Source organism: Calonectris borealis, chromosome 2 (genome assembly GCF_964195595.1).
Source record: "Calonectris borealis chromosome 2, bCalBor7.hap1.2, whole genome shotgun sequence".
NCBI lineage: Eukaryota > Metazoa > Chordata > Aves > Procellariiformes > Procellariidae > Calonectris > Calonectris borealis.
Window position 1 is genome coordinate 9,465,607 of NC_134313.1, and position 13,292 is coordinate 9,478,898.

Below are 13,292 nucleotides of genomic sequence, written 5' to 3' on the forward strand. Positions count from 1 at the left end.
GGACATTGATAAAAAGGAGGACTGCAGAGGCAATGGCAAAAGGGATCTTTAAAGTGTTTTTAAGGAAGACAAACTATTAGCAACTAACTTCCCCTACAGAAGTCTCTTTCCAAGGAACAGATCTGTTATTTTAATAACAGTGGTAAATGTAGTTACGTGTTAAGGATGAAATCTTGGCTTTGGTGACTTCACGGGTCTAGTACTTCATACAAAGGTATTGCTTCAGCTCTTCTGTGCATACCTTTTCTTTTTAAGATGTCAACATTTTTAGAAACAGATTCGCAACTCTCTTATGTGACAGTATGAATAAATTGAGCCGTGGGGAACTAGGAGCCAGACCCTACCACTTTGAGCTCCCCTTGGAGAATTATTACTTCACTTCAGAAGGAGGCACTACTGGAGTTCAGTTATCCAGTTTACAGAAAAACAGGTAGTGAAATCAGAAACTTTGTAACATTCATAGCCAACAATTTAACAGCAGACCCTGAAATATCACTTGCTGGGATTTTTCATTGTACAGTGCCAACCCATTTAATTGGGAAGGTATTGGTTCTGAGAAAATTTTCCTTAAGCCTGAGATGGAATTTCCATTTAAATGTTTCCAAGTAAGAAAGAGAGAAAGGGATTTCTTAGCCATTAGATACTCCACTGCTCTCTCTATAGAACTGTGACTACTTTCGCATACAAAGAACAGCTTCAATGGGGAAGAGTAAAAGATGAGAAGGTCAGAATTTAGAACAAAAATACCCAGGTTATGATTGATTTGGTTCAAATTCTTGTTCCAAAACAAACAGAGCATAGATGTAAATCCAGACTTCAAACTGTTGAATTGAATATCTTAACCACAAGCTTTTGGAACAGTAAAAAAAACCAAACCGCAAACAACAACAACAAAAAAAACCAACACAGAAATCCTCAAAAATTTTCTTTGCGAAATGGAATTGTCATTAATGGCTATCCATAATCATGACAGTCAGAACAGAAGAATATGATCTGGCAGACCACCATGCTATTCTATATTAGGACTGAATGCACAACTTAGAGCTGGGGCTGCAGAGACCTCACACTGTGATCCATTGTACATTAAGACATATATCTCATTTTGAACTTTGTCCTCGTTCTATATCTGGCTAATTATTCCATACTGGAAACTCATTTTGATGATTAATGACTGACTATAGCCTAACACTTCTCTCTTTTTTTTTTTTTCTTTCATTTAAAAATAGTCCTTACTCTCCTAATGTAACAATTTCAACTAATCTCAAAGCCTTTTGAGTCATAGCTTCTATTCTTAGTTGGCTTAATACAGTTTTTGGTTCTTTTTTAAAACTCCACACACAGATAGAAACCAATGTAAATTAATTCAAAATTCAAATGACATCCTATACAATACCAAAATACCAAACTTTCCACTGCTATCCAATCATTTAAATTTTAAAATAACAAGATAAACATAACTCTAGCTAGAGTTCAGCCAGAGTTACCAGCAAATTACTCAGGATGAAGAAGCAAGTTGAAGAAGAATCAGTTTTTCATTAATGAACATACCAAAGGGATAATTATTTATCAAACTTTTTAGTTGTATTGACCAATAATGATAGACATTTTAGTTCTCATAAAGCACAGATAACTATTAACAGAGTACTTTCCTAATATATATGATCTAGAACAAGAAACTAATGTGTGGCCATGAGTTTACTTTTCTTTTGGTGCTTTAAAATTTTTTACTCATAACTAGGCAAGAGAACCACACAAATGGAAATTTAAACTTACTGAAGAACCTGACACCACATCTTAAATAGTATGTGGGAGGAATTTAGTTTATATTTTCACTCCAAAATTCATTCTATCTTCATTCATACAAACAGTTTTAGCCAATTTTCTTCATACTTCTTTTTATATAATTTTATATACTCAACCGACTGTCCATTGTATGACAGAAACACCCCCTTTTTCACAAGGGATTCTGTTTTGGCATTCTGGTTTTTTGGTTGGTTTTTTTTAATGAATGATAAGTTTGCAACAAATATAGTCTAGCAGTCATTTCTCAAGCCCCAGCCTGAAAAACCCTGACCCTCAAATGATCTTCAGTCTCCCCCAGCTTTGACTACAGATGTTGGCTAAAATTCCCATTACCCTATGTGATATGAAGCCAGGCTACACAACCCTGTAAGCTAGGCCTAGCAAAAACCTAAGCAGATAGCGTCAGAGGTTTAAGTTCCCAGCCCCAACACGTTGGGGACAGTAGCATCGTTAGTCATAAATGGTCTGCGGGGCAACTCCTTTCTTCTTCAATGCCTGCACAAACCTTTCAGTTCAGCTAGAGCAGTGCAACCCAGCCTCTTCAGGAGGTGAAATAGAGAGATCTGTTCATTTTGTTTGAGCTACAATGATTGTCTGTGAAATTTAGAAGAAATAGTGTACTCAAACTCACGTTAGTCACTAAACTTAGCAGATATTGGTGATCTGTGACGGATTTGTGAGATAAGAAAACCATTAATCCTTTAAATGTAAAGTTTTATGAGCATAACTGTTCATTCTAACAATTCTGTGAAAGAATTTGTGTTAGAGATGGGATGATGGTTTAGAGTTCCTAGCCTCATATTCAAGACCCTGTTCAGTATCCCGCAAGGATAGGCCTATCACTAGGAAAACAAAACAAAATGCCTATCCACTGTCACGTGGCTTTGGTGAGAATGTGTCATTTACATGCTGATTGGTTTGAATAGCATAGGTGAAACCCAGACTCATAGAGTTCTTGATAAAGCTCCCACTGATTTGAGTCGAGATAGGATTTCATAACAACCATGTCCCTGGAGAAGAGGATATGATTTATATATAAAATGCCACTGCCTGCATCATCTTGTGGCCCCATTCTGTGTTTATTTTCAATAAATGAATTTAAAATTAATTTTTGCAAGAAGTATTGGAAATACTAAATGTGGTTGTTTGCACACATCTACATACTCTTCATGGTAATACCAGCAGATTTGCAGAGTGGGATCAAGTACCTTAAGGTGTTAACAGGCACCATCTCATCAATGTCATGGGAGAGGAGCAGCCTACCAACACTGCTCTTTGCCTGGACTGAAACGTTCATTTTCATGATAAGCAAATATAATTTAAAAAAAATTAGATATAAACACACATCTTAGTAAAGGACATGGAACATGATCGTAGGGAGAAAAAAAAGTAATCAAAGGATAGCTGGATATTTATAGAAATTTAATGAGTCAATGTAAGGCCTGGTGTGACCTCTGCAGTTCTAGGGATGCATTTGGCTCATTGTGTCTCCTCACATTACAAACTCCTGCCAAACAAATGGGGGAAAGGATGCGAAAAACAGATAAACATTTTTCTTTCTTTCTTCTTTTCAGGAAAATCAGGACATATGGAAAAAGCTTAACTCCCAAAGGGATTAAACTGCCAAGTTTATCCACCTTTGTACCAAAAAAGCCCTATACATGTGACTTGCAAAAGTATCCTGGAGTTTGCTGTGTCTTTTCCACTTGGATTACTCCCGATACACGCAATGTTCTACTTTGCATTATAGCTGTGCCAATTGAAGAAAATAAAACTGAAGTAGCAGATAATAAATTCAAGAACCTGAAAGCTCACATTAATGGAAAAAAAAAAAAATCATAGATCTTAATGCAGGAAGAAAGCACTTTTATCATCTTGTCAGAACTCCTAAATAACACAGATTACTGAATTTTGTTAGGGAATTACTGTATTAAAAACCTAGTAATAGGCATATTGACACTTGAAGGCATCTTTGGGGCACAGAAATTCATGCATTTGTTCAGTATGCCTACTCCTGAGCTGAATGAATGGATGAATTCCCTTAAAAAGGTGATGTATCCCTCCAAAGACCCCAGAGCACCAAGGAAGGTCTCTCTAGACATATGGACTTTGTGCTTATCTTCTAGATTACATTTCATGGGAACAGTCTGTCCCAGTGCAGCACATGCAGTTCCAAAAATTGCTTTGTACTTTTCTGAGTCTTTTAGCTGAATTTTGGTTAACCTAAAGCTGATTTCTGCTTTTTCTGAGCTTGGTCCTTTGCCTTTGCATATTTATGGTTAATTCCCAAGATCTGAAAAATCTACTAAATGATAAAGGCCCCTAAACCATTCCGTGGAAAGAAAAAACAAATTATCTAGATCTCAAGCCTTTAGCAACACAGAAACTGTCTAAAGACTTGAGAATGGCATGATGTGGTTGAATCAGTGGGAGAGTGTTTTCATAGCTGCAGCCCGCATAACGCAATAGATAAGGCCAGAGGGATGAAAGGCAATTCCAACAAGAGCAAAACAACTTTTAGATGAGAGGGAGTACAGTTTTATATAGAAAAATCACAAGCTGTTGTTGCAGCAAGTGTACGCAGCTACCTAAGGCGATTGCGGTGCCTGCCCAGCTATGGAGGCAACGTGCATCTTATCATTTCTGTCACCACCTCTCCAGTGCCTTACCTGCCCTCTGTGTTTAGATGAGTTTCTTTGAAGCCTAGAGACATAACTTTCTGTCTGCCTCCCACAGTTCATGCTGTGGCCCCCAACCTATGGGGTGTTTGTACTCATGGACTAACAGCTACAGTCAGGAGGAGAGCCTCAAGTGCTCAACAAGTGGTGGACAGATTAAAGGACAGGGATATGATTATTACAAAATAAAAAGAGCAGAAAAATCTCCTTTAATTAAAGGGATGTTAAGAACAGACAGAATTAGCACAGCATATATAATAAATAGAAAACAAAAATGTTTCACATAGCTGAATGGGTTTATACACAAACATATTTTTTTTTTTATCAGTCAGGACTTCTCGCCTCCAGTTACAGGAATCATAAAAAATGTCACCAAAATCCAGCCAACTATGTGAGCATTGGCATGGAGCAGTCTTTTAACAACTCACACCAACGTACACAAGAGTGCATAGTCAGGAGGTAAAGACAGCCCCAACTAAAATGACTCAAAACAGACAGTAGCTCATTAATCTTGGATGCATCTGTCCAGTGCACAATAGTTAACAAAAGCTTTTGTGACAATTATTATGGTGATGTTAATGACTATAAGATAGAGCCTTATTAAGTCTCAGCTTAGACCCCTTCAATGACAGTAATGATGATTTGCCATCCTGCTGCAGCTGATGAGCTGGCCTCCTCAGTGAGCAGAGCACTGATTTTTATCCACCATCTTTAAGACAGCACATTTGGCACCACAGTGTGACTTGGAAATTATGCTGGTGTGGCAAGAGTGTTACTTCATATAATATTAAAAAATTACCAGAAACCTCTCAAAGGGTTAACGAGGCAAATCTTTGTACAGTTAATAATATTATCCTTGTCAAAATATACTTCTCCTTCTTTACTGTAACTAAAGCTATACTCCAGCCCTTCCCACTAATCCTAGGCAATGCTGAGCAATCACATTCCTCCTGCATTGTTTCGAGTAAATGTTTACTCCAAGCCCTAAATGTTCTCAAAAAGAGAGTGAGAAAATGGCATCTGAGTTATGTATATGTTTTTACCACAGATCATTAATGCGGGAGTTGGCTATTAATCCTGCTCCTTATTCAAATAGGAACTGAAGACTAAAGCAGACACGGTGTTACGCCAAGCTGGGGAGCAAGCTACCACGTGGAAGGAGATATTTTTGCTCTCTGCAAGATCCATTCATCTATATGAAAATTGTCAGTTCATGGTTTTATGTGATTTTCCATATATGTCATAAACATCAGTTTAGCGTGGCCTTTTTAATCCTACCCCTATATCTATGCATGTTTGAATGTGTGTATGGGTGTACATTTTAGAAACATCTAGCTGTGAGACAAACTTTTGTTAATTGACTTGTACTGGTAAAACTTTCTCCCTGCTTAATAACTTTCTGACTTTTGCATCTTTGCAGTTAGGTCTTTTTTACTGGCTGACATCTCCCTCCCTCTTGTTTATCTTGCTGTGAGTTATTAAGGGACTGCTCCATGTGAAACAAGAGGAAATACCAGTACTTTTTCATCTCTGCGTTTTAACTCTCTGTTCTGTTACACATTTTGGGAGACACACATAGAGTACGAGAGAGGTGACAGAGCAGAAATTGGAGAATGTGTTGCTATACTGTGTCTTATCTTAATTAGCGAATGGCTATTTCCCCAGCCAGAATATTTTATCTAAGACTAAGTAGTCTTCCATTGTTGTAGTTATCTGAACACAATGTTATTTTAAGGTACTCTTTCCAATACCCTTATGAGGTAGCTATTAGTAGTTATTATAGATAATACATAATTATACTATCATCGCCATCATCATGATATAGATAACAAATACAAAGAGGGAAAGGTCCATATCCTGTGTAAACTGAGATCTTAGGAAGAATTTAGACACCAAAGACCAAAAAATCATTATTTTATCTCTTATGTTACCCTATGGACATAATACTATAGAAGTTTCCATTTTTACAAGCGAAGTCTGTATCTCAGTAAACACAGATGTGATTCAATATCAAAGGGGCTGAGAAATCATTCTTCTGTCAATGCCTATGAGTGATCAGGAATATCTAATGAGATGTTCCTCCAGCTATGATGCACCGAGGGGGATCTGATCCAGGATGTGTACTCACAGAATATCATGTACATGTCTATTATGTACAAAACGTACTGTTGGTTGTTGCATTCATTAAGAAATGGCTGTAACAGGGTGGTTCTATTCAGGAATTTAATAGCTAGAGTGTTTGCAGGGTCCCAGATTCAATTCTCACTTCTGCTGAGCAAGTTCAAACCCACACATCCTACCTTCCAGCCTAAGCTGTAGGTTACTTGGCAGAGTATCTGACTCTGCTCTTCCTCCTACTACGAAAAGTCACAATTTTCAAAGAAGAACTTGAGAACTGGCAGGACTCATTACTCCAGTCATTAGGGAAGTCCCTTGGGAGCTGGTGACATGGTTGCCAGATCTTTCCCCAAGACTAGTTTATATATTCTACTTGAAGGCTGTTTCATGTACATCATTGGTTTTAATCTGGTAGGGCAAATCACCAATAATATTCCCAAACACTGTGTTTTGTTGGTTTCAGATTACTGATGGTTTTTCACAGTTTTTAGCAATGAAGGCCGCTCTCCCATGAGAAGCTCCTACCCTCAACAGCATCGCTTCATTGGCATGCAGTGAGGCTGCTGGACAGCCTGCAATGCACGTATACTATATGGAGAGGGGAATGCTGTAGGGAGGGTGAGGGAGAGAGGTCACATGGCAAAACTGGCATGAAGAATAAGGAAGGATTCATTTAGGAATGAATGACATTGATGTTTAAACAAAAAACTCGCAGTATATCCAGCAAAGGACCTAGTATGGGGTCCCTTGGGAAAAGGAGGGTATCGCTTCATAAATAGTCACGTCGTGGTGTCAAATGAGATCCTTCAGTACATAGACAAGCTGAATTCTGCAATTTCTGTTTAAGTGCTTGCCTTTGCGGTCTAAACAACATTTATTTTAATGGTACTTAAGTATAGACAAAGACTAAAGGAGTAAGAATGTAAATGCAGCGTACCAATTTGGGCCCATTTCTCCTTCCCAGTGGCTTAGTCTAAGGCATCTGAGCCTCTGCCTCACGTATCCACAAGTTTCAGACAGCATACTGGCTTTGTTTGTTCTTTTAAAGAGGGTTATGAAAAAGAGAAATAATAAGTTTTGCATGAAAATTTCAAGTAATTAGCTTAGAAGACCACTGACAACATGAATATTATTAAAAAGTGTAAGTGCTATGTAAACTGTTACTGTACTGAAGAGTGTGAGGAGAGCTAAATAACACGAGCACAAGAGACATCTTAAATAGGGCTAGATAGAAGAGGAAATTCTCATCAATTCAAAATCACTGCCTCAAAACCAGTGACTTTAAGTTGTATAAGTACTATTTCATTTACTTTCAAGTAAGATCTTATCGTAGATGACTGGGTCACTATTCATCCTCCAAAGCAAGAGAAAACTTGCTAGTTAATTTGAGAACACATCCTTTCTTTCTGTGTGGCTGGATTTTTGGCATACCATGGCTCGGCCCTATTTAGAGCCTTGTAAAAGTCACTTATCTGAGCCTATCGGTAGCCAAACGGAGCACTGCGAACATTCCCACTGGAGCTGCCAGCGAAATAACAGCTCCCCGAGGATTAACTTCTTCTCGGCTAAAAAGAAAGCAAGCCTGTGTTACCGCAGCATAATAGCCTTCATCTGTAACCTAGATCTTGGCTGGTTTCTTTCACATGCCTTTTCACTATGCTATCAGGAATGGAAAAAAACCCACGTAGTTCACAGGAAACTTCACAGCATCAGATGGTGTCAGTAGCAACCCGCTGTCCCTCCCCTGAACCCTTTCGGAGGAAGCCTGAGGAAAAGGAAAGGGTCTCAGAAATCTTCCTTGGAGAGAGGTTTGGGGCAGTACAGGGAGCAGGGGCAAGCGCTGCTCCCTCACAAGGAAAGAGCTGGAAGAGAAACACCCCGTGTGCTTTGCGTGGATCCAGGGGACAGGCGGGGCTACTGTCACTGCAGTTCCCGATCACTCAGCCTCTGAGAGCAAGGGACCAGGAGCTACCGCGGTGTGTCACATAGCAGCCCAAAGCGCTGACCACTGCCCGTAAACCTCAGCGTCTCATCCTGACTTCTGAGAGGGGCTGGGTCTAAAATAAAACCAAGGAAGGTCACCTTAATAGCCTCTGACTACCAGCTTGTTCTATGCCCAAGGGAACAGGGCATTTGCATCTCCCACAGGCATTTAGACCTTTCTGTCTAAAATATGATACAGCTTCTCCTGCTGAAAATTTTTCAAGCAAGCTTCTAACACAAAGGATGACATAGAGCCTGAGTCTGCAAATGCTTGTGTTCAAAACCACTTTTCCTCCCATGAGACAGTCTGTTGGCTGATCACAAGTCACGGTGCTGGAGCAGGAAAGAATAAATCCCAGACTGTGTCCACACTGAAGGCCAGTCAGTGTATCTGTGGTACAACTGCATTGACTTCAAAAGGGGGCAGTGTTAAATTAATGTTGAGTCCTTAGAAAATATTACCCCATTTACCTTGAGAGCTCTGGGCTCCCATTGGCTTACACCACATTCCGGTCCTTCGTGGGAGATTTATCAGATATAGAGTAGAAATCTAAAAGGCTATCTGGAACTGGCAAAGTTGAATAGCCTTAGGTAAGTTGGAAAAGGGAAACTTAATTTAGACATCTAACTTGAAGTGTCTCAGTTCAGAAAGAGAATTCCTATAGTCAACAGAGAGAAATAATCTATTAGAGCCCAATCCATCCTTTGCTAATCCGAACTGTTCATACCTACATCTATCCATTTATTCCACAGGGTGCCCAAACAGACAGCCCTGGTTTTGCAAACTCTAAATCCAAGAAACATAATAAAATACATCTCCTTACCTGCTCTGTGAGGAACTCTCAGGTACGTGGTACATGAAGACGTTTCCTCTGGAGGCAGCAGCCCAGTGACTGGCCATGTTTATGATGGGACACGTGATAAACTGGTCACTGATAAAAAAGGAGGAGCAGGGAACAGACACAGTCACATAACAGAAAAAAGGAAAGAAAAAAACCTACAACAGATCTCTCTCTATATTGATAGCCTTCTTTTAAATCTTCCAAAACAGCTCGTATCTCTGCCTTCAAGTGCACTGAGGGAAACCACATTCACTCTCTATGAATCCAGTACAGCTTAGAATTCACTAGAATTGTTGTTTTATGGAGTGTTGAACAATGGTAATGATACTAAAGAAACAAGATCTGACACATAAGGAGTATCCTGGCCAAAAAACCATCCCATTTTAGCCTAGTTTATGGGGGTCCATGCTTGTAATAGTATAAAGCTCCTTCCTTCTGGCACCACTAGGTTGCAATGGCATCTAGTAAAAGGACTTATATATTTTCTGGGTTAAGGATCAATAATATTGTTTCCGCATTTGGATCTGGGTGATTTTTTTGAGTGGAGTTTCCAGAGCTGGAAGAAGTAAGAGACCACTTTTGGAGATATCCTGCAGGGCCTCTAGCAGGGCTCATCAATATGGAATATCTGGTGCAGTATGTTTGGGAGAGAAAGATTAAACAAGAAGAGTGCAATGAGATAGTTAAATGATCAATTTATCACCAGGTATTGCAATACAAAGGTATGAGAGAAGCAAATATATCCAAACCTTCCTAGCTTCCATTGCCCCAAGAAGTGGGGCTGGAAGGTGGGGTGAGTAGCAGCTGGAAGGAGCACAAGTGGTTCAAGAGGGGCAGGCAGAAAACAGGACACCTTACTGCAAGATATCTCGTTATGATTCCTCAAGGCAATATTATATACACACATATCACCACTTCTCATTCTATAGGAAGACTCAGCACGCTCTTTGGGTGTTTGTATACCCATAACTACATGAGCACACACAAACTCTCTGCTGTGGAAGTGGGAGGTTTCAGTTCTCGGTCTAGTGAATCTGAAACAGTAGCTGCTCCTTCAAACTTGGTAGGTAAAAAAAGAATGACTGATGGCAAGAAAGAACAGTGTCAGAGAAGCATAAAAACATGTTGCTATATTTAACTGGTATGATTATGAAAGGCACTGTTTGGGTAGCTATCTTGGTTCAGCATAGTTTATTTTAAGCCCATCTGCGAGACCACAAGCTATGGGCTGACTGACCACAATACTCTTTGACAGTTATGGTTGACAACACCCATATGAAACAAAAATTACTGTTCTTCACATGCCTACCAGCATGGGGTTTTAGAGGAGCAGATGGTCTTTGAAAACTAGGGAGTCTGTGGAGAATATTAGCTCTCGAGAAATGCTTTGAGAAACATTTCACCACTTAAAACTGATTCTCAGTTGGTGATATGGGGGGAAAAAAGTCAGCTATTCTGGGGAAGTAAAAAAAAAAAAAATAGTAACCACAAAAATGAAATGGCTGTTTCTTACAGGCATGGAATACCAGAGTTAAAAAAAAAAAAACAAAGGAAAGAAAAAGAAAAAGAAACTCATTTTATACCTGGGAAAAAAAAAACAGAGAATTGCAGCTAAAACAATTTTAAAAGTGGAACTATTTAAAACTACAAAATATGGACAATGTAGGTAGTTTATAACAACCACTTATGTTGCTTTCTCACACTTTATAATCCTGTTAAAACTTTAGCAATTAATTATAACTTTCTTACATATAACTTTTCTTGGGTTACGCACCTATGCTGGTAGTAAGTTTTTTGTTAAAAAAGAAAAAAAACAGAAAAACAAAACAAACAAACACACACCAGAAAAACACAGAACCCAACCCCTCTTTTCTCCACCATGTATGTGATACTGATGTAGATGTCTGTCATTTTCTAACTGCTGTCTCCCTCCCTTTCTCCTATAGCTGGAGTAATTTCCAAAGGGTTTAAAGCAAAGGATTATCATCAGATGTCTTGGTTTCGCTACTCATCCTTCTGCTTGCTCGTGGTGACTCTTTAAGCCATTCACTTCCTTCCTTAGCCAAGTCATTTGCCTCATACTGCAAACACGCAGGTAATCCCTGTGCCCGCGAGGCTGCTGCGGGGCGCCCGCGGGCTGAGAGCCAGAGGAGCTGTCTGTGTATCGCGTTCCTGCAAGCGAGCGGTGTGCCAGGCATCGGAGCTCTCAAAAGTCAGTGTTTGCACCACGCCGAGCCCTGGGCTGAAGGTGGATGATCAAATGTGACAGCCCTGTGCTATAACAGCTCCTTACGGAGGTATCTCTGGATGGGAAGAAGGGTTAAAATTTAAGTCCTTCAGTGTCTTATTATGGCTTAAAACCTTACCGACCTGACTAAAGAATTATAGCCCCATGGGTAGCGGTGGTGATGGAAAGAGATTGAAGACGAGTTCTGGCTTTAATGCCCATGAACCACAGCACTTCCACATGTGCTGCATGCCGTGGCCTCAGACGCCGCAGTGATGGGTGGCCTGTCCCTGGGACAGGCTACGAGGCAGGGCAAATGTGGGACGGTGTGAGATTCGATAAATGGCACAAAGCTCAACCCACAGCCTTCTGGCTTATTTACTCCGTGACCCCAATGCACCGGCACACCTGGACCACCCAGAAACCTTCCCCAAACAGATTTGGTCACTGCTGTCTTGGATCAGATGTTTCCAAGTGAATCTTGGCTCCTGTTCATCTCCCGCTCCCTGAAGCTCCCCTGGAGCAACACTCTGCAATTTTGATGGAGGATGAAGACCTACTGAAAGGAAAATCTTGTCTCTAAGGTCTGATGGAGAGGCTCATGGTGGGACAGAAAGCTGTAACACTGAGAGCGCAGATACCAGGACCTTGTAGCTATGATGTCTCAGTTCAGAACAGAGGTGAAACAGCTTCGACGGGCACACTAGGACTCAAGCCACCAGCTGATAAAGCACATCACCTTAGAAATGTAAAGAGTTTACATAACGAATCTGCTCGTGAAGCAGAGACAGGAATAGGGAAAGAGTTTTTTGATTCATTTTCTGAAAATCGGTTCCACTTAAACATTCAGCCCCCGAGTTTGCACAGAGGCAGGAAAAAGGAGGTAAGAGATTTCCCCGCAGTTTGCCTCCTTTCAGAAAAACAGGCCCATCCCACCACAGCTCAAGATCTGTTACTGGCTAAAGCAAACTGGCTGCCCATGGAGGAGAGAGGAAAATCTACCATCGTCTCTGCAGACCAAACCACCACGTGACCCAAGCTAAAGGTATCCACCAGTCTCTATGGCCTGCCCTAGGTGTCATGACTGCTGTGGAGTCCTAGTTCAACAGGGCAATGAACTCTTCAAACGGACTGTTATCCTGGATGGATAACATCTAGACCCTGATGCCATACCCTATTAAGGGTCGAAGCTATGCATAGGTGGTGTGAACATGGCCCACTGCTCATCTTCCACCTCCCAATGATCCCTGCCTGCAATATTTCAATGCAAAGTATAGGAGTGTATATACTGGGGGTCAGTTGCTCATCTGCCTGCTGATATTTCATCACTGTTTCCTTCGGAAGAGGCTGGGAGGCACTGTGAGCCTACGGTGTGTCCTGATGGATCAAACAAGGCAAGAGTCAGATCATGTGTTCTCCTTTCACCTCCACAAGAAGACTTCCTACAGAAGCATCCTAATGCCTGATTCTGCTTTCTCGCACCATGAGAAACCATACACAAAGGGAGCAAAATGCGGGTTGGGTGACATTATACAATCACTGTACACTGGCATAAATGATTACACAAGGGTCAAGGAAATACATGAACAAGCTTGAGGGGATTCTTCTGACATAGGTAAAACGGAGATTAGCAGTGCACAG

The 13,292-nt window shown here is 40.5% G+C and overlaps 1 protein-coding gene across 1 annotated transcript in view; it reads right to left on the reverse strand.

Annotated features, from left to right (window-relative positions):
- The window catches only part of TG (thyroglobulin), a 162,497-nt gene that overhangs the window by 8,810 nt on the left and 140,395 nt on the right, over window positions 1–13,292 (reverse strand). The window contains exon 45 of the mRNA XM_075141138.1: window positions 9,407–9,514. Within this exon, the coding sequence (XP_074997239.1) occupies window positions 9,407–9,514 (108 nt within the window). The remainder of the gene's footprint in view (window positions 1–9,406; window positions 9,515–13,292) is intronic.